At 33.8% G+C, this 26,466-nt stretch overlaps 1 protein-coding gene across 4 annotated transcripts in view; it reads left to right on the forward strand.

Moving 5' to 3' along the window:
* LOC101894875 (teneurin-a) overlaps positions 1–26,466 on the forward strand; it is a 568,898-nt gene that overhangs the window by 424,299 nt on the left and 118,133 nt on the right. For all 4 annotated transcript variants that reach the window (XM_059129381.1, XM_059129382.1, XM_059129383.1 and 1 more), the window contains 3 exons: positions 7,159–8,421; positions 11,491–11,685; positions 12,255–12,464. In XM_059129381.1, coding sequence (XP_058985364.1) covers positions 7,159–8,421; positions 11,491–11,685; positions 12,255–12,464 — 1,668 coding nt within the window. The remainder of the gene's footprint in view (positions 1–7,158; positions 8,422–11,490; positions 11,686–12,254; positions 12,465–26,466) is intronic.

Raw genomic sequence — 26,466 nt, forward strand, 5'->3', positions numbered from 1 at the left:
AAAAAAACAAAACATAAAATTTTCTGTGATAATTAATATGCTGAAACTGTAACCACACACAAAAAAGGATCATAAAACTTCTAATGAGTTTTGCCAATGAACAAAAGAACGAACGAGCGAACACAAAAGGACAGGTTACGAAATTCAATATTCCTTTTTAATGATGTTATCAATTAAATTTAATTAAACAACATGTTATCGTTGTAATCATAATCATTATGGTGTCTTTGTCTGAGGGAGGGTTTTTTTTTTAATTCACATTGGACCAAAAACCACAGAAAAGATATTTACTCGTACACACATACGTATACATGGTCACATGACATTTTTGGTAGAGTGAATATATGCAATTCAAGGAAAACCGAAAATTATGCTTGAAAATCGACCCTACCCATTAGACAAAGGCAAAGATAACGTTCAAACCACAAACCATTATTATAACCCAAAAGGATAGAGAAATAGGTATGTAAACACACAAGTGAAAACAGCTAACACATACATAGACAACTGGGGGATAGAATTGTATTAACACACACAGAAAAAGACAATTAAAAATATTGACACATACCAACGATTAGATGGAGCTCAGTCAATTAATACCCTGCCAAGGAGGAGAAGGAGAGAGAACACACATATCTATGGTTTTCACAAGTCATGTATCAAGTGGCCGGCATGATTATTTACCATTATTACGAATAGTCCTTATAGTGCTCAGTTAATGTTATTTCCATTCGAAGCTAAGTAAAGCATTAATAAAATAAAAGCCTTCGACAAAAAGAAGGAACAAAATAATTACTCAAATATAGCCTTTTTTGGGGGATAACAAGCTCCGTATTTTGTCCACTTAGAAAGTGCGTGTCAAATTCTAATCCTGCTTTTATTTTATATTTATCTAGCAAAGCAACATTTTAACTAATTAGTCTGAAGGACATTGTTGTATGCGGGATTTAACGAAGAGCACACGTATTTTATATTTTCATTCCTTGTTTTTATTGTTTTCGAAGTGAGAGTGTGTCCTTATGACGAGACCGACCCCAAGACCAACATTTTGTTAATGGAAAAGTATTGATTTGACCTATATTTTTCTTTATTTGAAAAGTGAAGGGAGATTTTTGTGTGGTGTTGGCATTGAATGTGTGTGAAGGGACTTAAATAAAGTATGGTAGCTTTGAGAAAGTATTGTAGAGAATTTCTAGGGTGTGTCATTTTCAGGGGGTTCTGATTTTTTATTTTATTAATAAAGTAAGTGAAGATTGGGGCACAAAAGTTTCACCAGTTTTTCATATAAAATAAAAGGCAATTAAGCAAGTAAAAAATAGACCAAAATAATATAAATAAACATAAAAAATCGAATCGAAAAAAATAGAATAAAATAATACATAATAAATTAAATCTGAAGGATTCGATATATTTCACCTTCGAACTAGATCTAGTCTTGAGGGAAAAATTAGGTCGTGAAAAGAATTGGATTCTCATTAGGAGGTGCATGGTGATTTAAAAATTTGACACATTGTGTGGGAGGTACTTGATGAAGTTGGTCGATATTGCCATTTTCGCACCTGACTTAGCGTTGACAGATATATAGGATTTACAAACTTTGCAATATATCGGATGATTCTTTCTTCTTCTTCACCATTTATGTGGGGGGTACCAGAAGGAGTGAACCGATATGACACATTTAGGATCTCGATCTAAGATTGATAATAATATCGGGATGTCCCGTGTTAGAACAAAATCGGATACTACCTTCGAGAGTTATGGAATGCACAATTGAAAAACAGATGTACCGTTACCCCTTGATAGACTCAAATTATCCTGAAATGGATTTGGTCCAAAGAGACCTAGGGTTTATGACCGTTATTTCAATCAGACATATTTAGACATTATTGATATATATCCCTCTGTCGAGTTGTAATCTAAAATCGCAAATCGACCTTTTGATGATTGAAGAAAATAAAAAGAGCGAAAACTAAACTTTTGATGATGACAAATATCGGGAAGACGACTCATCTACTTAATTGTTTATTCTTTAGGCTTCAGCGAGTAATCTTTTTTTTTTTTGTGGAATTTGTAGAAAAGCTAAAAAAGTACACTGCTAGGACTTACATTTAAAATATCTACTTAGCCGTTAAGAGTTTAGTTAACAAATTCCTTCCGCTATATTCTACCAGTGAATTCCTTCTTTAAAAAAAAAATGATCACCGGTTTTCAATTATTTTTTAATTTTCTCTTAATTATAATTTTCATTCCGGAAAACTACCCACCGTGGTGAAAAATGTTCCTTAAAAATTCAAAATTTAAATAATTAAATTGACATATGTAATTGTCCTAGGAGAAGTTTATATCCCTTCCGTTCATATAATATCTAATATTCTCTTACCTTTATTTCAAACTAAAACCGTCTACAATTTTGAAAATCACTCTCTCACACACATTTCTGTTCATCAAATGTACATTTGTTATATTCCCATGCATTGTCAAGTTGAGTATTTTTTGTTTGTCCTACGGCAAATTTAATTAAATATAATTTCATTTGCAAACAAATCCATTTGATTAATTAACATTTTCAGGCATTTTGACAACATCAGCAGTGGCAACAATATTTCCACATATATGCGTTTTCAATTAAAACAAGATTTATAACCGTTGTATTTTTTGCAGTTCTCTTTTAAACACACACACAGCTACACACACAAGAAAAGTGAAATTTTTCATTTGAGCAAACAAATATTGGTTTTAATAAAACATTAACCCCGAAAAACAATCAAAAACCAAAAACAAAATTGAAAAACTGCGCGAAAAACATGGCCTACAACAAAGAGGCAAAGAAACAAAACAAAAGAGAACACACAGCGAGGCAAGCCAAAACTAAATCAAAATAACAATAACAACAACTGCGTTGGGAAAAATGAATAAATATTCAACTTTTGACACACTTCCGTTTAACCCAAAAACAATAAAAGAATAACAAACGAATGAAACGTGAACACCCAACAGACGGGCAGACAAACAGACTGGGCCTCTCTCTCCCTCTCGCATCTAAAAAACGAAGCAAATATCCTTAGCCCAACGAAATGAAACGCATTTTCAGTTGTCTTCTTTTGTGGCAAAAAGGGCGTTTTTGTGAAAAACAGTCATAAATTTGTTTTGTTTTCATTCTCCAAAAAAAAAAAGAATTTTTTTCCAAGATCTTGGTGTGGATAAACTACCTACATACCCACCCAGCAGATATACCATACTGTCTTTCATCTGAAACAAATATTCAAATAAATAACAATCGTATCGATTATACCAGGTCAAGAGTTGCTTCGACCGAAAAAAACTTTACTCTTAGTTTCCAAGTTAAACGTTTAGTTTTACGCTTCTCCTAATAAATTATGCGCAATGGAAAAATAAAATGGAAATGAAACCTCCAAAAATTTTGCTGCGTTAGAAATGACTGCAACACTCGACAAGAATAAATGTTCGGAGAAAATGCAAACTATTTCAAAAATCCGAGAAAAAAAAAAGAAATATGATAAAATGCCCATTATAATTTATGTAAAAAAGGCATTGTGTTTTTGACAGTGTTCAATATGAGATGCCCTACATTGGGGGAATTGAATTGAATGCGGGATTTGATATAACAGAATTTTAAATTCCAATAATAAAAAATATTTTTCGACTAATTTAAAATAAAAGTAGAATGGAATAAATAAAATATTATTTAGAAATATGCAAATGATACTGGAGGACATTTATGAACCATAAATTTTATTTTGTCTTAGTATTCTGGCAAGAATATATCGAGATAAGAACGGATAATTCAAAATGATAATTGACGTTATAATCGAATGTGAATACACTATATTTGACGGAATGTTTGTGGTAAATATTCGGTGGTTTTATGGTAAATAAATTTTGTAAAAGACCAAATTGGAACGTCTTAATTTCAAATATTTGCGAATAGTCCTAAATTGGCTATTTTCAAAAAGGCTCAAATGAAAACCAAATATTCAAAATTACATCCAAGGAGGTTAGGTCACATACCATAAACCCACTCTGAGTTTTTGAGAAGAATTCTAAACATGATTTTTCCATTACCCACATGCTTACGCGCGATCTGAAAAAAGATATTGCAGCTGTATCGGCCAGTTTTAATGATGACCATCAAGGATCGTTTCGCAGCAATTGGGCTCCGTTACTCAATAACGTGACAAATTTTTACCGCAAACCAGAATTTTTGGTGAATGGGCTCTTGGAAAGTTGGCCGATGTGTTGAAATGACTGTGCCAAAATTAGACTATGCAGATAGACCATTTGAGGTGCAGTCTCAGTCAACATTTGCATGAAATAATCCTCAAACTTTAAATTATATCGACTTTAATTTGAGTTGTATGTATTATTATTCCCTCAGGATATTTGGAGTCGATCTAGAGGTGCCCGTCCATGCCTCTATCTGGCTAACTGGTTGGTGTGCACAATAACTCTCGAAAATATTTTACGATTTGCTCAAAACTTGGTACATTGTAATTTTATTATTTAACTAAGGTCGAATTTGGAGATGAGCAATATCGGTCCACTCATTTTGGTACCACCCGCACGAAAGGTCAAACATTTCATAGTAAATAATTTACCTCATAGAACAGAAAGGGATCATCCATTTGTCTAGAAATTTTGCAAATACTAATATTTTCTATCAGTGCTAGATAAAATGTGAAAATAGATAATGTCGGACCAAAAATTTTGAATATCCACAAAGCTCATAAAATGAGAAACAAGTAACAGATTCACTTCAAACTTTACACATTTCAATATTTCTATTAACAAAAAATCAGGTGTGGAGATGCAATGCGTCGGACCACTCCTTGTGGTACCTTTCCCACAAAGGGTCAACATTTTGAATAATTATATCTTAAAATCCGAACGAAGTATCAGATTCCCTTCAAATTTCATGCTTCGCAATATTTTTGATAATACCAGATATGGTGTGAAGATGGGATGTATCAGTCCACTTCATCAAATACCCCCACCACAGAGGGTCAAGAAATTGAACGGCCAAAAAAGGCATAAAAGGCGAAATAAGTGTCAGATTATCTTCAACCACACAACCCCCTCGGCCTACTCCTTCTGATACTTCACCCATAAAAGGTCAATATTTTGAATAGCCAAAACGCCCATAAAATGGGGAAAGACCATCAGATTTTCCCCCAATTTCAAAAATAAATTTTTTTTTAACTAACATAAGAACTGGTGTGAAAATTATAGATACCGACCCACCTCTTCTGGTACCTGTCCCACAAAGGGTTACAAATTTTAACACTCTCCTAATGTATGCCTCATAGCTTGCGAAACAAGTCAACGATTCTTTTGAAACTCGGTATATCTAATTATTTTTCCTTATCAGAGATCTGATGTGTATATGGATTTGATAGGCCTACTCCTTCAGACACCCGCCCACGACAAACAAAAAATTTAATTAACAACAATTCGCATGAAAAAGGAGAGGAATGTTCGACTTTCTTTAAAATTTGGTCACCCAGATTTTTTTCAGTATTGAATGAGGTGCAACACTTCGGTCGAATATATCTGGTACCTCACCCAATTTTCAATATTTTCCCAAAATTATCACATCTTTCATATGCAGTAAAGGAAGTAGTCGATAAAGTCCAAATCTGGTACGTAGCAATAATTATATTTACAGATACAAAATGGACAAATTGGCTCACTCCTTTAGAACCCGCCCCCATAATGGCTCAACATTTTGAATAATCATATCTTTAAATAAATCGGCATTGGCTTATGGCATACACCAGTAGGCAAAACCGACTGACACTTTTTATCGTGTATTTTAAAACTTTTATATGGCTCTTAAAAAATCACCCTTTAATTATAACAACAAAGTTCTCAGAAATTTATAACCATTGCTTATTCAATGAATTATGTATTGAACCTCTTTAAAAGCTTAGAAATTGGGCTATGTATTAATCGACACATTTCAATTCAAATATGTGCATACTTTTAGGCGTTTCCTCTGTATGCATCAACACCATGGAAGTGCTAGAATTTTTCTCATCATTTTATGCCTATGCCTTAGTTTCATGTTCAATATGTTTAAAAGAGGAGATTTCTTAAGCAAAAGCTGAAATGTATGCATACCGTTAGGTGCCTCTCCTCTATAAATTAGCGCTCTTGATGCGATGGTATTTTTATCGTCGTATTTTAACCTTAATTGAACAAAACTGCTATTTGGATTCATTTCCAGTCAGTTAACAGCCATTGGGATATTTATTGAAAACTCCGATCTGACTTTTTAGAACCTGAAAGTTTTTTTTTATAAATTTTCTATTCGTTTCTTTATTTTTTATTTACTGTCAAATTCATGAGATTATGTGTAGTAGTGGTAAATTCAACTGAATTTCCTTTGCATAATGTAGGGTATGCAAAATAATATCTCAAAACTACAAGGGCAAGCAAAATGTAAGAAGAAAAAAAAACATCATATCGATAACTGGCTAAAACATGTCCGCAATATGATGATTTATGCTAAAAGGGAATAAGAACAAAGGAAAAAGGAACACGTTTCGACAATTTGGTTATTGCTTTTCCAAAGGGAGAAAAAAATATTGAAGGGACAGAAGAGGAAACACTCACTGCCTCACGCTCATACAAAAAAATTTAACAGTCTGTGACTTTTGAAGATTTCTTTTTCCATTCATAGTTTGAGTTTTTTTTCGTTTTTTGTCCATTGAATGCATTTAGCATTTATTGGCAAAGTTGGGCAAAGTTTTGTGGTAGAAATTATTGCACCACAAAAGCACTGCCTATTTTGTGGTGCACGTTCTATTGCATACTTTTTTGGGGGGGATAGTTTTAGTATGCAATTTGCCATTGTGCTTACCACTAACATTAAGATTTATTGTTAAACTTCTGGTTTTTACAGTTTACATAGTACATCCATATAGTTGAATGTGTGTGTGAGTGAAGATACATGTATGGACATTAGCATATGTTAATGTGAGCGATTTTTGTGCAAAATCAGCAGATTTTTTGGTATTTCGATAATATATTTTAAAATTTCCATAATGCCCAGAGATACACACACATTTTTAACATTGTTTTTCTCTCAGCTGAATTAATACTAATATTTTTCCTTTCCTCTCTTTTTTTTCATTACAGCTGTAAGCTCTATGAAACCCAACATGGATACCACAAATTGTATCCTAGTCCAAGATGTTAAATCACAGCCCCATGATTTACACGGCAATGCAAAAACAAACATCCTCAACGGCAATAGTCTACAACCAACGGCATATCCCACAGAAGAATCAATACAGACCAGTACCCTCGATCATAGTTCCAGCATTGGTTTGGGCGGCATTGCGGGCGGTTTCCAGAATTTGGCTCCCTCGTTGCAGTTGCAACACCAACAACAGCTCTTGCTGCAGCAACAGCAACCGCACTCCATCAATCAGCAAATTGGTGGCGGGCTGGGCATTAACAGCAACATAATGTTGGGTCAAGATGCCACCTTGCCGCATCTGCAGGACCAATCGTACACCGCTCAGCAACAACAGCAGCAGCATCATCAACCCCTCTTGAAGTGGCCACAGGTAGTCGAGCTAAAGGATTTCAACGAATTGTATCATGCAAATATTCCGGCATATCAATTCTGGACACTGGAATTCCGTAACAAACATCCCGCTTTTGTGCGCTTCAATTTCACCCTGCCCTGGGGGGCAAATTTCGCCGTTTATTCGCGTCGCAATGTGGCACCATCTGTAACACAATATGATTTTGTTGAATTTATCAAAGGCGGTCGTGTCGATAGTCATTTAAGGCATCGACGCAGTGTTCGGTCCGCGGCAAATGATAGCATTTATGCTGCTCGGCACAAGGATCTGGAGAATGAGAACGGTGATTTGTCAATGGAAACATCCGCAGAACAATTGCAACGTTTGTCAGCGCCAAGGCGACATTACTTTAATGATGATGGCGGCAATGGTTTCGATTCCAATGAGAATGGCTATGATGATGATGACAATGACAACGACGACGACGATTCATTTGAATCGTCCTCATCGTCATTTGAATATGCGGGAGATGTGGAAACACCGCTGGACACGGGTAAACAATATGCCCAACGTTTAAGATATCGCCAGCATCGTGATAAACGTTCCGCGGCCGGCATGGATGGTGGTCTGCCGGCATTGGATATGGACACAATGATGGTGAATGTCTCACTTTTACAATATTTGGACACCGGCTTATGGTTTATATCCGTTTACAATGATGAATTGGTCTCGCATTCGGTAACGTTGATTGTCGAAGAAGCCGAGGGCGTTAGCACCACTTGCCCCAATGATTGTTCCGGCCGTGGCAGTTGCTATTTGGGTAAATGCGATTGCATTGATGGCTATCAGGGTGTTGACTGTTCGAAAAGTAAGTAGAAACAGATAAAAGTACAAAACCTAAGATAAATTTATTATTGGCCATATTTTTTCGAAAGGAGATGAGGTTAATCTTAATCGTGGGGTAAAGATAACCAATAATGGGCTATGGAAAATTTCGGACAAACAAAAATATAATTTTTTTTTAGAAAATTCAACAGAACAGTGTGGCTTCTTTGTTCGGGACACCGTAGTATTTTGTTGTTGCAAAATGGTCTGGCTTTATCCCTTTATTGTTGTTTTTATAAAAAATTCAACTTTAAAGAGACTTTCACAGAAATACATTTTGAAAACAATTTAGGCTTTTTTTTTGAAATCGCAAAAGTTGGACTAACGCTTCCTTGGTTGTTCCCAATCGAAATTTAAATTTTATTTTTGGTTTTTACCAACTTAATGAGAGTTTCTTATTTTTAATCGATGATAACTTAAGAATTTTTTATTAAAAAAAAAAAAAAACAAAATTAGAACAAAATATTTTTATCTAATTTTTTGTCCAGCTAATGTATAGACGAAAGGGCCAACATGGCCAAAACCACTTAAATTGCTGAGGCAGCTTTTTTGAGTAATCTTTTATTAGTCTAACATCCCAATTTGTTATTTTTCAATATCTGTAGTATATATTTAGGCGTCATTTTGTATGTGGACATTAGAGCGTAATTATAAACAAAATATTAATAAAGAATATTAGATAGGCCGTCTCGTGTTAGCAATATGGAAATAATTTATGCAATTTCTTTAAGTCAATTATACTACCTTCAAAAAAATCCGAGAATTTATTACAATTTGTTGATTTTTAAAATATAAAGTATACTTTTGGGCGTCATTTTTGTATAAGTCAACATTAGAGTAGATTTAATTAAAAAACCAGTCAACAGAGGATATTTTCGTATCTCTTAAAATTTAGAAAAGAACTCATCATGTTATAAGGACACTGAAAACTTAATATTGCTTTTAAATATATATAGTATACTCTCAGGCGTTATTTTGTATATGTGTGTATTAGAATAGATTTATTAAAAAAGCAGCCAAAATACATCGATCTTTCTGCAAAGGATTACTTATAGTATCCCGAAAAGTTCGAAACTGTCTACTTCTTTTTGCTGGTTATGAATCTAAAATAACAAAATTTCCCTGATTCTTTACAAAAAAATGTCAATAACTGGCGACCGTTCAATAACCTGAATCTAAATGAAGCCAAAAATTTTTTTCTATTTATTAAAATTTTAAAATATCCAATTGTAGCCTTTTCGGCTGGAAGATATGGACATGACCATCACAATCATCTCAATTTTTTCCGTTTCGGGCATAAAAAATGTGAATCGATATTGAAAACCTGTTCATAGGTCACCATAGGTGACATTATTCAGTATTTTTAAGAGAAAAAAATTAAAATGCCGAATTTCATGTGGTCCATACGCAATTTTTTTCAATAAGAACCACTTTGGGCATAAAATCAACTTTTGGGGCCTAAACGAAGACATGGACATGTATATTAAATTTTTGTCCTAGGCAGTTACGATATTCAAATATGAAATTTGAAACAAGTCCGGTGAATAATGTAGCTAAAATCATCAAAAACCAAATATAGGTTCCGTTAGGTTCCATTATGTGGGGACTATACGAAGACCTGAACTTGTATAGGCTATTTTTCTGTCACAGATGGTAATATACATTAAGAACCTGAAATACGAAATGTCAAAAAATTCCAGTGAATAATGTCGCTAAAATCATCAAAATACGGAATATAGGGAGGTACCGTTATATGGTAATAATACCAAAAATTAGACTTATATTTGGCAGTTCTATAGATGGATGTTTTTTTTTCAAAATGAGAAGACTTGCTAGAAATTTACACCAAATTCAGTTTCAATTAGTGACTTAAACATCCAAAAAACCTTAAAATCTGTCGGTACAGTTGTATGGGGGATATACCTAAACGCGGACCCATATAGGCCGTTTTCAATTCCAAATGTTCTGGATACCTAAGACACATTTGAGTTAAGTTTTATCGACCTATTTCATTTCGTTCAGAAGCCAGAGTGATTTCCACAGACGGACGGTGTAGGGTATAAAAATCCCTGTCTCTGTCTTGTTTTCAACAGATCAAGAATAAATATCGTTGAGGGTATAAAAAGTTTACATTTTCTCCACATCCGATTTCCCTATAATTTATTCATCCTTCTTTTCATTAGTCCGTCTACTTTAAGACATTGCCCATAATCCCTCAATTAATTGACACAATATAAAAGTTAACGATAAAAATTAACAACGAGCACCATAAAAATAATATTATAGCCCCCACACCCCCCAGTCTAACAACGATTATAATCAACGTTAATTATTGTCATTCAATTACAATTAAAATCCGAGCAATTGTTCTTTATTCGTAAGAAATTTAAAGTCTCTTTTATGGCTTACAAAGAGTTAGAGAGGAAAAAAACCATAGTATACTCTCAGGGGCAAAGTTAACAGTTGTATATTTACTTATTGTAATAAAATTTGAAGTCATTATTTATCACCTTTCCAAATGCCAGGTAGCTGGACTATAAGAAAAGCGCCAAAGACGTAGGAAAAAAACATTGAAAAAATAAACAAAAGCTGTCAACGTCACCTGTTTTTCTTCAACAGAAAAACTATAGTTTTTCCGAAAAAAAAAAAAACAAAGAAAGCAAACAAACAAACAAAAAACAGAAAAAAATAATGTTGTTTTCAACAAATTTCTTGCAACAATATATTGCACACATACAAGATGCACACACACACACAGAAGTGTATGTTCATACACCTGTACAACAAATATCCATTTTATAGTTGGACGACTGGCCAGAATATCCTGAACGCTTGACGACAACCAGTGTTACTTACAATAACTTTGTTTTTTTGTGTGTTCTTTACTTGAGTGGAGTTTTTCTTATTGTTTTTGTTTTTGTGTGTGGGGTTTATTTTTGTTATTTTTTGCACTTTACGAAAAAATGAAATCATACAAACAAACAAACACATAAACTAAATCCTTCCCTTTTCTTTCGTTTGTTTTTTTTTTTGTTTTTTTCTTTCTTCACAGGCGTTTGTCCAGTATTGTGCTCAGCCCATGGCCACTATGGTGGCGGTGTGTGCCACTGTGAGGAGGGCTGGAAAGGTTCTGAATGCGATATCCCGGTGGGTGAATGTGAAGTGCCGAATTGCTCGAGTCATGGCCGTTGCATTGAAGGTGAATGCCACTGTGAACGTGGTTGGAAGGGACCTTTTTGTGATCAACGTAAGTAAAAGCAAACTATTTACAAACAAATGAATTTAAGCTAGCATAACTGGTGGCTCCCGGATGGCTGTCGCCATCCTCCCCCTTATTCCGCCGGAGGTCAGGAAAGTAGGAAACGAATTTCTTTTTGTGTTGCTGTGACTTGGCAAAAATTGTCCTTAAGACAAACATTTAACAATTGCTGGATTTTCCTAAAAGAAATTTTGCAGCCCGAGCATGAGTTTTGTTTTTGTTGTTGTATGAGAGAGAGAGAGCGAAAATTGTTGCCAACATATGTTGTAGCATACGAAACTAACTAACAATCTGTTCAAGCTATTTGTTGGTCATTCCAACTTTGGTTTTCTAATGACCTTCTGCAAACGTGTTAAACATGCTAATATTAGTTTTCTGACTCTGCCAGTGCTAAGCTTATGCAGATATCCTTTTTTTGTCACTGTATATTTTCTCCCTGCTAATAACACAAATGTTTTCCTTTCTTATTTTCTCGTTTCACTCCATCCCTCTATGTATGTTGCTGTCTAACATATTTGCCTCTTCGCCCGTTAACCCATCCACTTGCGTTTCTGTAGATGATTGCCTGGATCCTTTGTGTTCAAGTCATGGTACATGTGTGGCTGGCCAGTGCTATTGTAAGGCCGGCTGGCAAGGTGAAGATTGTGGCACCATTGATCAGCAGGTTTATCAATGTTTGCCGGGCTGCTCGGAGCATGGTACTTATGATTTAGAAACTGGCCAATGTGTATGTGAACGTCACTGGACCGGACCGGATTGCTCGCAAGGTAAGTGCAACGAATATTGAAAATGTTATATGTACATATATGTCTAGGAAAATTAAGTTAATTTAAAGCATAATTTAGGGAGCTATTTTGAAAAGAAGATCTTATATTTCTGCAGTTTATTGAAAAGGAATTTTTAAAATATATGCAACAATTTAAAGTCTTTTTACATATCCTGTTGTTGTCATATATAAAGTAACTTTTTCTTGCTTTTATTTAGCATTTTTAAAGCATACTTATTGTCATCCCCTACAATTTTGCACGCTAAAGACTAAATTACTCATGATATTAGAGTCACATGTCTAATTATTATTCCACAATTATTGTTAACATTTGTGTAGTCTACTTCTAGACGCTCACAACAATTTTTAATATAAAAAGAACCTTTTTACGGTATTAAATTAATATAAATACAAGTTTACTTTACATGTGACTCTAATAATATGTTTTTGGATCCTTAAATATATAAATTTAGCACAATGGATTAAGTATTGCCTAAAAGTACGCTCTAAAAGTTCTAAATATAAATATAAAAAATAAATTTACATATGACTACAACATGATGTGCGAACTATCCTTCATACAATATATTTTAGTTTATGATATAATTGGAGAGTAAATCCTAAAAGTATGCTACAAAAATGCTAATTATAATATATGAGAAATTAACTTTGTATATTTCTTTGTAACATGATGTGTAAACTAGCATTAACTATATCATACTGTCACCCAAATTGGAAATTAGTTGTTTGGTCCATTTGTAATGCACCTTTAAAGGAACAAATCCCTGGCGCAACTGTTTTGCCACGATTCAATCAACTAAATTTAAATAAAATAATTTCCACTCCATATGAGTCCCAACTAGCTTTAAGTCTGGCTGCAGTATCATAAATGCACTTGCTTTCTCCTTGTTTATACTTCGTGTACGTAATATCTTTTGCACATTTTCATCTTACTCTATGTCTGATGTAGCATACTTTAAGGCGTCAATAATTTAGCAAGGAAGTATTTTCATTGAAATATTCTCTTGCTTTCAAAAAAAAAAAAAATAATAAATAAATAAATAAAACTCTATTAATGCCGTAACACAACCTCAAAAATTTAAATCCGAGTTGAGTATTGAAAGATATGACAAGACAAGAAACCCCATTTGTCTTTAATTTGACTTTAGTCGAAGAAATTCATAAGTTTTCCTTCTATTTTTTTTTTTCAGTGTACTTTAACTTTATTTTGTATTTTGCCATCTCATATTCAGTTTATTGTGGCATACTTTAAGGCGTTAATAATTTATCGCAGATATAATTTAATTAAAATGTTTTGTCGTTTTCAATAAATTAATGAAAACTCTATTAACATTATAACATATTTGGCAAATTATACACTTGCCTGAACACAACCTCAAACATCTTAGCCGAAATTGAGTTTTGTAAGATTTTAAATTTGGTTGGCCACAAAATTCTTGCGCCACAATGTTGGAAAATTCCCCTAAATTTACACAAGACAATAACAGCAACAATTGGACAACAAGAATATGTTGTTGTCGTTGCAAAGATGGTATGCTATTTAATTGGAAATGTTCTTAATTGAGAATGTCAAGATGATAATTATGGTAAAAGTATAGGACAATGAGTGAACTTCCAGAGCTTCCAACACTTGTGAAATTTTAAAATTTTATTTTGGATATTCAAAGCAAAAACAAAAACTTATGGCTTAAATTAAAAATTCCTTAGAAATGGAGAAAAAATTGATTGATTTTTATATTGAATTTCCTAATGTATATCCTTCTTATATGTGTACCTCATGAAATTTTAAAGAAAAATAAGTTGATTCATTTTTCTTGAGATTTCTGAAAGGAAATTCTTAACAAATATTAATCTTAGCACAATTTTAGGCGTTCTCCTCAATTGCAGAAGCGCTACATAGGTGATATATATAATATTGAATATTATAGTAAAAAGTGTTTTTTTGAAGTTACCAAATTGTGGGGAACGCTTAAAAGTATGCCATTAAAACACTAATTATAAACAAATTTAAAATTTCCCTTATGCATGTGACTTCCACATGATGTGTAAACTTGCCTAAAGCCATAAACCATGGACAATATGTAATAAGCAGCCAATCAATATGCATCTCGAAAGAGGTCAAGGACTTAAGTGGCCAACCATTTTCATAAATATCATAGTTCGTTCGTTTTTCTTTTCTCTCTTCAGTGCATTATTGTCCATATTGCATTGACAGCCAGCCATATGTAAATATGGCGAGCGTTATGCTGGCCTTATATATGTTTATGAGAGGTTTTATCTACAAAATTTATGTTTATAAAATATGGTCAGATGTCAAGGAGTCGTTGACGTTTCAAACTGCATTGTTTGGATTTCATAGTTGTTGGCAAAACACTACTGTTGTTACCCACATATTACGAGGCATGTGTTGGTGACCAGCTTGTGTATTTCGATTTTAGTTTTTTTTTTTTTTTTTTTTTTTTTTTTTATTTCATAGTTGTGATAGCCACAATATATAGATGATGCTATCATTTAATGAAATGTGTAATAAATGTCTCGTAACAAAAAGAGATTTACAATGCACATGAAATATAATGATGTGGCTGCATTTGATGGGCAAGTACTTGTGGCACTTTGGGGAGATAGTGATATAAAGAGATAAGGCATTGATTTGTCATAAAATATGCAAATCGAATGTGAAGTAGGTCAGAGAGGTGACAAAAAAAATAAGGAGACAAAAAATTTAATTTTCAAAAAAAAAAAATAAAAATAATAAAAATAAAAATTTTTAAAGACGCCTTTTGAAATGTTCTTTAGTTTTTAGACGGAAATCTAATTGGGATTTAGCAGATTTGGATCATATCGAAATGTGAAACAAATTTTATTTCTATACTATATTCCATATACAATTGTGTATACCATACATATACAATTGCTTTCACATTTGCAAAACAAAGTATTTGAGAGTAACTCTCGCTCTCCCCATGGTCATGGTGTGTAAAACCATTGCTCCACTCTCACACAACGACAAAATTGAGAGTAACTCTCGCTCTCCCCATGGTCATGGTGTGTAAAATCATTGTTCAGCAGAGACTGAAGTGATAATCGATCAATCTGTGTTGTTTTATGTTCTCTTCGTTTTCTCACGAACAGTTTGCCATCGTGCCTCAGTATATTTAGCTTTTTTGTGCTTGGTGGCGTATGATCATTGTCGTATTTCCCACTTTGATTACCATAACATAAAGTATACGCACCCCTATATGCTGAATATTGATATTAAATGGTCGTAAGATGTTACGTAAAATGAATTGCAGACACAAATGTTTAAATTGTTATTCTTTAAGATATTTTGAAAATATTTTTGGAATTCTAGTTAAAATTAGCGAATTAGATAGCAACAATTTAAGATGTATTAGGCGGTTTTACCGACAGTTGTACAGACTGTCCCTATATTTAAAGATATTTCGACTTGTTATGATATTTCAATATGTTGAATATGGGAAGTCCATTTTATATCTGACCTGACATAAATATTACAACGTGACGGATTTGGACTCAATCGACTACTTCCTTCATTTTATTTCAAATATGTGATAATTTTTGGAAAATGTTGATATATGTTTAAGTTACCAGATAAAGCGGGCCAATGTATTCCACTTCATCTAAAACTTATAAAAATACTGGGATATGCGAAGAAGGAGATTAAGAAATCGAAACGTTCTTTTTTATGAATACCTTTATCAATTTCAAATTCACCAAGTTTAAATAGAATCGCTGTGCTATTACGATGTGTGAAATTTAAATGAAATCGGAAGCTTATTTTGCATTTTGTGAGCTTTTTGATAATTCAAAATTTTGTGTGGAAGGTAAAAAAGAGCCCATATCTGCCATCTTAGCACTGGATCTTATGTTAGTAGAAATATTGAGCAGTGTGAAACTTAAATAGAATCTAATGCTTATTTCGTATTTTATTTGAGCTATAATTATTAAAAATTGTTACCTCTTAATGGGGAAGGTACCAAGAGAAGTAGTTCGATATATTTCTTCTTCACAGCTAATCTTTTGTTAGTTCAAGTGTTGAGATGTGCCAAATTTGAAAGTGATTAGATGCTTATTTCCTATTTTTACGAGCGTTTTGGTTATTCAAAATGTTGACCCCATTTATGGGGGACGTACCAGAGGGAACGGGCCGGTATCTACCATCTTCAAACTGGATCAGGTGTAAATTAAATTTTTAAGATATGTCAAATGTGAAGATAATAGGACTCTTATTCCTATTCATGGAGTGCTTTGATATTGTCCATTATCGCACCTTACCTTATACTAATAAAAATATTGGGATCCTTTCTTGTCATATAAAGTACATTTTTTATGTGAACATTTTTACCTTTTGTGGGGGAGGTACCAGAAAGAGTGAACCGATATACAACGTACCAAGTGTGGAAGAAATCGAACACCTCTTTTGGACAGTTATCATGCACACCAGCCGGTCAGGTCAGGCAGACAAACGGACACCCCTAGATCGAGTCCAAATATCCTGAAACGGATTTGGTCCAAAGACACCTAGGGCGTAAAACCGTTTTTTTGATGAGGCACGTGTTGACCGTATCAAATGAAACAGTTAATCCTCTGTAGTAAATTTTAGGTATTTGCAGGGAATATTGCTTAAGATCTCGTTTTTTGTCTATTTTGCCACCACCCAAATTGGTTTCGAACGACATTTATAGATGCCTAGAGTTTAAAATTTTTATTTCGATGAGGACGTTTTGGCCGTGTTAAATTGTATAGTATACCCTCTTTAGCCATCGGCGTAGCCAGAAGGCATAATTTTTGGATATTTTTATGAAAAGTGCTTGAAAATGTCGGTTGGGACATCATCCCGAAATTGATTTGAAGGTCATTTCTGGCTACGTCGGGCCTGTAGCCATATGATTGAGGGTATGCCCTGCGGTCACTAAACATATTTTTTCCATTCGACTTTTTGATGTAGAATTTTAGTGGGCCGCTTAGAGGAGGGGTGCGGAGCTAAAGCCTTTAGATATTTCAAAATATAGTCCCTGAAACATTTTCCCAGATTTTTTAAAGCAAAAATAACGAAACATTCAAAACATGGTGTCATGCCTAAAAGCCTACAATGGAAAACATGCGCTATGTTGATATCTACAGTTTTCGATCAATTGCAAATCCGTTCCATATTTTTGCCCCCTCAAAATCAGAATGTGCCAAGAATTTATAAATCTAACAATAGAACACTGGCTGATGTTTATGCATGTATAAGTTGTTATACAACCCAACAACTGTAAGAGTCACATTTATGTACACGTACGCAAGTGTTAGCCAACCAACCGACCGACCAATATAACATTTTATATGCGTTTCGCTGTGCAATCATAGCTCCGACCACCACTGACAACCTGCTTGTTTGTGTGTCATGTGCGAATATTATGTATGTGCGGTGGGGATGGGCAAGCAAACCTTGTTGGCATGTGGCCCATGACGACCACACAGTGACATGAAGTGTTGGTCATGGTCGTAACAGGCCACTATTCGTTTCTTTGCCTCAAAACATGTTTCAGACTCAACGAAATGTTGTTAGTTTCAACATGCATGTGGTGGTTGGAAGATTGTTGCAAAACGGGAGATTTTTTTCCTCGATGCATCAGACCGTGCAGCATTACATCCAAGCCCTGTAGGTAATTCCATAAGGGTGAAATGTTAGAAAATAGCTGGAGCTGAAACCATTACCCGTTTGTAATTCTCCATATTCCGAGGTCTGCACCTCTTCTTGGCTATAACCATGACCGGCCAGCAAGTTGTGTAACTATATCAACCATAGTTATGTTTACGTTTAAGTGTTGAGCGTTAGGTTTCGCCTTTTTTGGCTGTTCCTGCAGGCAGGGAGAGGAGAAAATAAAAAAAATACAAAAAAAAAAAACAGGGATGCTGACTTTCAACTTGATGTTGGGTTATGCCCCATCACAATGTGTGTGTGTGCATGTTAGGTTATGGTAGTTGTTGTCCTTTCACTTTAAGTTTACTTGTGTGCGGTTGTGACCACACGTACACACACACACACTGTAATGTTTATGTATTTTGTTTATACATATTTCTCTAATTTATTTCTGGCCAAAGTGTTACAGCAGTAGTTTTTCTACAGCAGTTTCTCCTGAGTTTTATTTTGTGTTCTCCTATGGCATTTATGTGTTGCATTTTTCATATTGTTTGTTGTTTTTGTTGTTATTCACTTCAATATATTTGAATTGTTATTAAATTTTGCAATTTTCCAACTCCATACGAGTGTGTTCCTGTGTGTGTGCGTGAGTGCGGGAGGTTATGATGTTGTTTTGAAAACTGCTTCAAAAATTAGGTTAAGTGGAAAAACATTTGAAAAACACCAAGCACATCGAAAACAACAACAAGCCAACTTCATCAACTGTTATTTTTTGGCAGGGGGCGATGAAAAGAGTTTTCCTGGCATTGGTAATGATGGTCTGGAACTTGCTTCATATTTTCTGTATGTGATGTTGTTTGAAGTGGTCATGTAAACTATTTTTGTTTAGTTTTTTTTTTTTTTGTTCTGACTTTTCTAGTTGTTACCGAATTTTTGGGTTATAATGTTTTACAGGTTACCTTTGAAGGGTTTTCGGAGTTGTTATGGTTTTTAGCTTTTTTTTCTTTTTTCATGATAAAAAAAAAATAATTTATAATTGCTAATTTAACAAAGTTGGAAAACTGCTAATGTTTTTAGCAACTCATCAAAATAGGTGAAAAAGTAATTATTAGAATTTTACCAAATAAGGAAGACCCGATTTGATTTTATAACAATTTAAGGTAGTGAATAATATTTACTTTAGTAATTTTATATTCAGGCTTGTCATTTCAGCTTTTTAATGTTGTCTGGGCTTTAGCTTTTAAATATTGTCTGGGCCCTTTTTTTTCATCGGCGTCCGCACGCATATGGCTAAGGTTATAATAAGCTTTGAAGCTCCTGGTCACTTAACCTATTTTTTCAATTAGACATTTAGATATAGAATTTCAGTGGGTCATTTGAAGAATGGGTACAGAGATAAAGCTTTAAGGAATTTCAAGATATAGCCCCTAGAAAAAGGTTAGGAAATATAGTTCCTTTTGTAGTTATACGTTCCCTGAGTACTTTTTTTTTTCTTCCTCAAAAGTTTCGAAGCCCCAAAGGTCTAAAGATTATTTTTTTCTTTTGAATTTTTAAATAATGTGTTAACAATTCATTTTGTGGGTAAGAAGTCTCGATGACCCCCGTTGTGGACAACTTGGAAAATACCATCCCATTCCAACAAAAACCTTCAAAATCTCTAAAATCGGACGGAACAGGTTCGAGGGTTTTTCTCTCAAAACGAAGGCTAAATGATTATACATTATTACACATGATTCAGCGAACATTGCTGCCTTTAAAATATCGATAATGAGGAGTTGCCGAAAAATGATGCTATACCAAATTATAAGCCGATATTGGAGCATAGAGTAGAAAAAATGGCTGAAACTTACAATTCATTCCAGTTAGGACCCCAAAAACTCCTAAAATTAGAAGCAACTGATAAATGGAATTTATCAAAAGGCGATCCGAAATTAAAAACAAATTCTATAGCCAATTTTAAAACAATACATAATTCAGTGGAAGGTTGTGGCTTACAACTTAAAAATACTGGAAGTTAATTGGTACCTCCACATATGTCTATATCAAAACCTTCACGAAGGTTTAACATCCTCCAATGATCTGAAACGTGAAATAACACCAGATCGTTCGAAAATGAAGCCGAAATTTTTTAAATACTTAAAATCGGAAGGCTCTCTAAGAGAGGTCTATGACTAATAATGAACCTGGACAAAAAAAAATGAAAGTTGTGACAGAAAATTTTAAAGTTCCGAATATGAAGTGGTACTAGAAGATGAAGCTATATCTGAAGTTTTCTACATGAAAGGTTTATGATTCTCAATCGCCCATTTGTAGTTTTTTTAATTTAATATCGAACTTATTGACAAGCCAGATTAAAAAAACGTGGTAGCTAAAGCCGAAAAATGAAGGGTACCACTACACGAGAGGGTTCATATCCTCGGAAACATAAATTGTAAAATTGCAGCTCTCGTGGTCGTAAATTTCACTTTAAACCTTTTTACCTTTACCCGGTAGGTTGTATTATATGGGGCCTATGAGAAGGAAAAGACCCATATTTCCGCCTTTTAAAATCAGGAGGTGCCCGGATATGCGCGAAATATCTAAATCTGAGCCAATGAAAGTTGAGATTTTCACTAACTTTTTTTTTAACTTTTTGAAATAATTTCTACATATTTGTACAAACTTAGATGGCTGAACTTGATATTATTTCCTGAATTTTGCATACTTTTAGGCGATCATAAAAAATTGTAAATTTAAAAGAAACGCTTTACCATAAAATTATATACCTTAGTACAATAGATTTATACTAAATTTCCACTGTGCTATAAAACATTTCTACTTAATTTAAAAATTCTGGATAACATCTAAAAGTATGCTATAATTTCCACACATTTGTACCACTTAGATGGCTGAACTTGATATTCTTTCCTGAATTTTGCATACTTTTAGGCGGTCATAAAAAATTGTAAATTTAAAAGAAACGCTTTACCATAAAATTATATACCTTAGTACAATAGATTTATACTATATTTTCACTGTGCTATAATGCATTTTTTCTTAAATTAAAAATTCTGGATAACATCTAAAAGTATGCTATGAAAATGCTAAACGAAATGCTTGCGAGACAAGTCTTTTCACATATGACATTAACAGGATATGTAATCTGGTATTTGATAAAACATTGGAAATAGATCGATTCCCACTTAGAATGGTTCATAGATTAATGAAAAGCTAGAAGAACAAGCTTTTAAACATTTTTCAAATTAAAAAAAAAAAAAAAAAATATATATATATATATATATATATATATATATATATATATATATATATATATATATATATATATATATATATATATATATATATATATATATATATATATATATATTCTCTAAATCCTAGCAGGGTTCATTATTTTCCTCTGAGTATAAGATTAAATAAAAATTTGGCATAACACGGCACCTCAACGCAAAAGAACTAACCACTCTAAAATTTTTAAATCCTTGAAAACTATCAAAAAAGAGCTAATCGGGACTCCTTACCCATCTCAAGTCAATTTTAATTAGTCGATTTTCATTACATAGAGAATATGGCTTCCTTGGATCCCTAAAGGGGTATTGAAATAAGGTGTTAATTTTGGAGCCATGGATACGATATTTGATTTGACAATAACTCGGAGTGGGAACAATCGGCTTAAATCAAAATGTACCTACTTCCTCGTCAGCAAAAAGTCCCCCTTCAAATTTGAGAATCGCTCCAACAGTTCGTGTCAACTCATTTCAGTACTCAAAACGCACAAATTTTATTCAAAACTTCAGACATCTTACCAAATTTTAAGACTTTCAAAGAAATAATAAGTTTTATATATTTTTCAAAGCATTTCCATTCTCGGAAAGAATAATAGGAAACTGGTTCCAACAAAGCGTCTATAATATCTTTCATATTAAAGCTTACCGGGGAGGATTGTAGTAAAATCATTTCACAATGGACTAACATCCAATTTTTTATCCCTAGAAACCAATCGTAACCTTAACATCAAATTTCAGAATTTAAGCTCTATTCCATCACTCAATTCCAAATTTTGTACTATTTTGTACTTTTTATACAATTATGGTACCCATTTTCGAAACCACCTCCATATCTCAATCACAGATAACAACAGAGACCTCAATATCAAATTTTGGGATCTCTTCACTTAATACTAACTTTAATACAATTTAGTACATTTCGCAAAAATAAAGGACGCAACTCTAAGCCGTCGTTAAATCCCAACCTCAGATACCAAATGTTATAAAAATATGAAATTTTAGAATTTTATCTTTATATGTTGAAACAAGGCCAATTTTAATACCATTTAGGACTTTTTCGTACGATTATGGTACACGATTTAAAAACCACCTCCAAATCTCACTTCCAGATACCAATAGAGGCCTCAATATCAAGTTTGGTACCATTTAGTACTTTTCGTACAATTAAAGGACGCATTACCCAAGCACCGCCAAATCTCAACCTCAGATACCAAATGTTATAAAAATATCAAATTTCCGAATTTTATCTATATTTTTTTCAATCAATACCAAATTTAGTACCATTTTTCGTAGAATGATGGTAGACATTTCCAAAATCACCTCTATATCTCAATTCCACATACCAACAGAAACCTCAGCATCAAATTTGGAAATACAATCTCACTGCATTCACTCAGTACCAAATTGGATAACCTTTAGTACTTTTCGTACAACTAAAGAACACATTCCCAAACCACCGGCAAATCTCAACCTCAGATACCAAATATTATAAAAATATCAAATTTAAGAACTTAATCTCTATGCCTTCAACAAAGACCAAATTTAGTACCATTTAGTACTTTTCGAGAAATTATAGTACGCATTTCCAAAACCACCACCATATCTTAAGCACAGATACCAACAGCGACTAAATTTAGTGATTTTCGTACAGTAATAGTACACATTTCCGAAACCACCTCCGTAAGTCCAGGCTTCAAATGAATAGCGATTCTAATGACAAATATCAGACTTCAAGCACTATCTGTTCACCCAAGACCAAAATGTACCAAATATAGTACAATTTAGTACTTTTCGTACAATTATAGCACACATTTGCACACAAACCTACCACAAACAGAGACCTCAATACGAAATTCTCCTCATTACATCCGTTCTCCCTAAACCAAACTGTTTCCAATTAAGAACTATTTAGTACAGTTGGCACACTTAGTACACATAGTACCAAAACTACCTTCACATGTCAAATTTACGTGGATAACCTTGATTCTTATATCAGATTTCAAGATTTTAGCTCTATCCGTTCACGTAATACCAAACGGTACCATTTTCCAAAAACTGTTTGATTCATCTATCCTGCTTCCCATTAGTGATTCTCATTCCAAAATTCTAGCTCATTCTAGCACAGAGTAGTAAATTTTTAGTACATTTTAGATGATTTGATATATTAGGTCCTCAGAAAATATCGCTTTTCCGAAGATATCCGATATAGGTACTTAATTTAGTTTAGTTTCCATATAGTAAAAACCTCCCTCATTTTGGAATACAAATCGGTAGACCGAAAATTTTATTTTTTCAATTTCCTATCATATTAAACAACACATGTGTATGTAAAGTACTTAAACATGTGAATCAGACCTCTATTTGCCGTCCTTTTTCAAAATTACTTATTTTAAATCTTTTAACACATTTTTCTAAGAATGCATTTCCATTTTAAGTAACTCCCAATTGATAACCCTTTATTTCTTCACATAATAACCTGTCTGCAATATGATTTTCTTGCCTAGCTCCTCTAAAGAACAAGGAGATAAGAAAAAAAGCTCAGGCTCATCAACCCGAGGAGTTTGCCATAAAGACTATATCTTAAGTAGTGTTAGTTTCTTTTCAAATTAAGACACATTCAGACACTCACTTGCACTCCACCCGCAACAATATTCAGTCAAAAGTCAGTTTTAAAATCCCTACATGCCTTGCAGGCAAATAAGTCAAGTTGGCACAACACTGTCTAAAGCCAAAACGTAGCATATTTGTATAGACAAAAATCCTGATTCAAGGCTTAACATGGCACAGAAAACTCCTTTGCTTCTCATACTTAATATAGCTATTTGAACTATAATTCAGTTCACCTTTTCTTTTTTTGTATAGCCAGGCATTTAAGGTTTATTTTTATCATATGCCTGCTCTATATACGTATCTATACATATTTGTAGCTATATCAGGGCATAAAACTCAATCATTGATTTTTCTACATGGCAAAACATTTGAAAAATAAACTTCAACACAGACACTTAGATATATGTACACACACAAACATACATATATACCTATCTAAGCACCCAAACACATGGCTTAGTCTGCGGCGTAAATACCTCCTGTTTTCGTGTGGCTGTCTGTCGGTTTGTATGATTGTGTGTTGCCTCTATAATCATATTCAGTCAGGTTGACTGGCGTCTGGTTTAGTTTTTTATCTTTCGTTACGCTTAAACAACAACCCTACAATCAAATGTATTCAATACCGCACACACAAACCCATTCTCACACACACATACAAATACATTGATTGGCAAATAACCTGGTCTAAACTTTTTCAACAAAAATTTGTTGGCTTGTTTTTTTTGTGTCTTTCTTTTTTTCAATTTTCCTCCATAAAAGGGTTAATGTACTTTCAATGTGTATGAGATTTTGTGTCTGTGATTATATGACATATTGGCTTTTTGGTGTATGGATGTGTGTGTGTTTACACATACATATAAGTATTTATCCTCTAGATATAGGTGATTGTTTTCGTTTAAGGTGAATTAAAGGCACGGCCATAGAACGACTTCATAATAACATAAAATATAATTTCGATATTTTTGCCAAAGAGAGAGAGAGAGAGTGAGAGGAGGAGGGAGGGTAGTTCATGTCTGAAATTTAGAGATTTGAAAGTTCATAAAGAATTGACAAGGTTAAGTTTTAATAAACTCAATTTGTTGAGAAATGGATTTTAAAAGACATGTTGTTTGTATGCCGGTGTTCGATAACGCCGACTGCAAATTATGTTGAATGGATTTTCTTATCAATTTTGTTGTGAAACTGCAGATAAAAAAATATTAGGCGGGGGTTGAGGTTTTATAATGGATATTTTAAATATAAAAATTCGATTGTGAATCATTACATTATATTACTTAACTGGTATCCGGGAGGAAATGAAGTACGAAGAGGTGTTTATAGGAACTCAAAATTTATTCGGTAAGTGAAAATCCACTTTTGATAAATACAGAGTGAGATAAAAAACATTGCAAAAAAGTCAAACGTCATAATTTTTACATTTTTTTTAAATTTTATTGAATGACAGCAAAAAATGTCGGAAATATCATAAAATTTTAGAATAAGTTTAGATTTGTTTGAATTGGTCACCTTTGGCACGAATCATGGCCTTTTAACAGCCAATGAAACCGCCACACGCTGTCCGAATGTTGCTCTAAGGTATTTTGGCCCATTCCCGGCGAAGCGCTTGCTTGAGGTGATCGACACATTGGTATTTTTTAGTGCCTACCTTGCTTTCCAAAATACTCCAGAAACAATAGTCCAACGAATTGGTATCCGGTGATTTTGGTGGCCATTGTGCGCTGAAAATGAAGCGAGGAACATCATTTTGTAACCATTGTTGGGTGCCTTGTCCTGTTTGAATGTCCAAAGTCTGCGGCCAAAATGATTTGCGTGCCCAAGGCTTTAATACACCCTCCAGAATATTTTCGCGATAATATTCGACACTTATTCTGATACCATCTGATGTCGCTTAATACTAGCGGAGAGCGACCATCGGCTGTTACGGCAGCCTACACTATCACCATGGCCGGCGCTTGAGTTCGGGTGGCCAACCGAGGGTGCTCATTTTCAGCTTACCTCTTTGACAAGTAAACACGATCATTTTGTTTGTTTAAAAACTGCTGGACAACGAATGTTTTCTCATCGGAGCGGAGAAAACCGAATTCGGCAGTTCACAACATTCGGCCAAGCGAAGCAACTCTTTAGCACTTTTGAGTATATTTTCTTTCTGTCGCGGTGTAAGCTCTTGCACTTTTTGCAATTTCAATATCTTTACCCCGAACTCATTTTCAATATTTGCCGAATAAAATATTGCGATATGTTCCGCTCACGAGCCATTTTTCGGCCACTACGACGCGGGTTTCGATCAAGCCGCTTCTTTACTTTTCGAACCATTTCTGCTGATGTTGCTCCTCCACCTCCTTGACGTCGGGCTACGTTACCAATATCACGGTAAGGAGCGATGGTACGATACACAAAAGATTTATTCACATTTAAATGCGATAGCCACTTGTGGT

Source organism: Musca domestica, unplaced genomic scaffold, assembly GCF_030504385.1.
Source record: "Musca domestica strain aabys unplaced genomic scaffold, Musca_domestica.polishedcontigs.V.1.1 60, whole genome shotgun sequence".
Taxonomy (NCBI): domain Eukaryota; kingdom Metazoa; phylum Arthropoda; class Insecta; order Diptera; family Muscidae; genus Musca; species Musca domestica.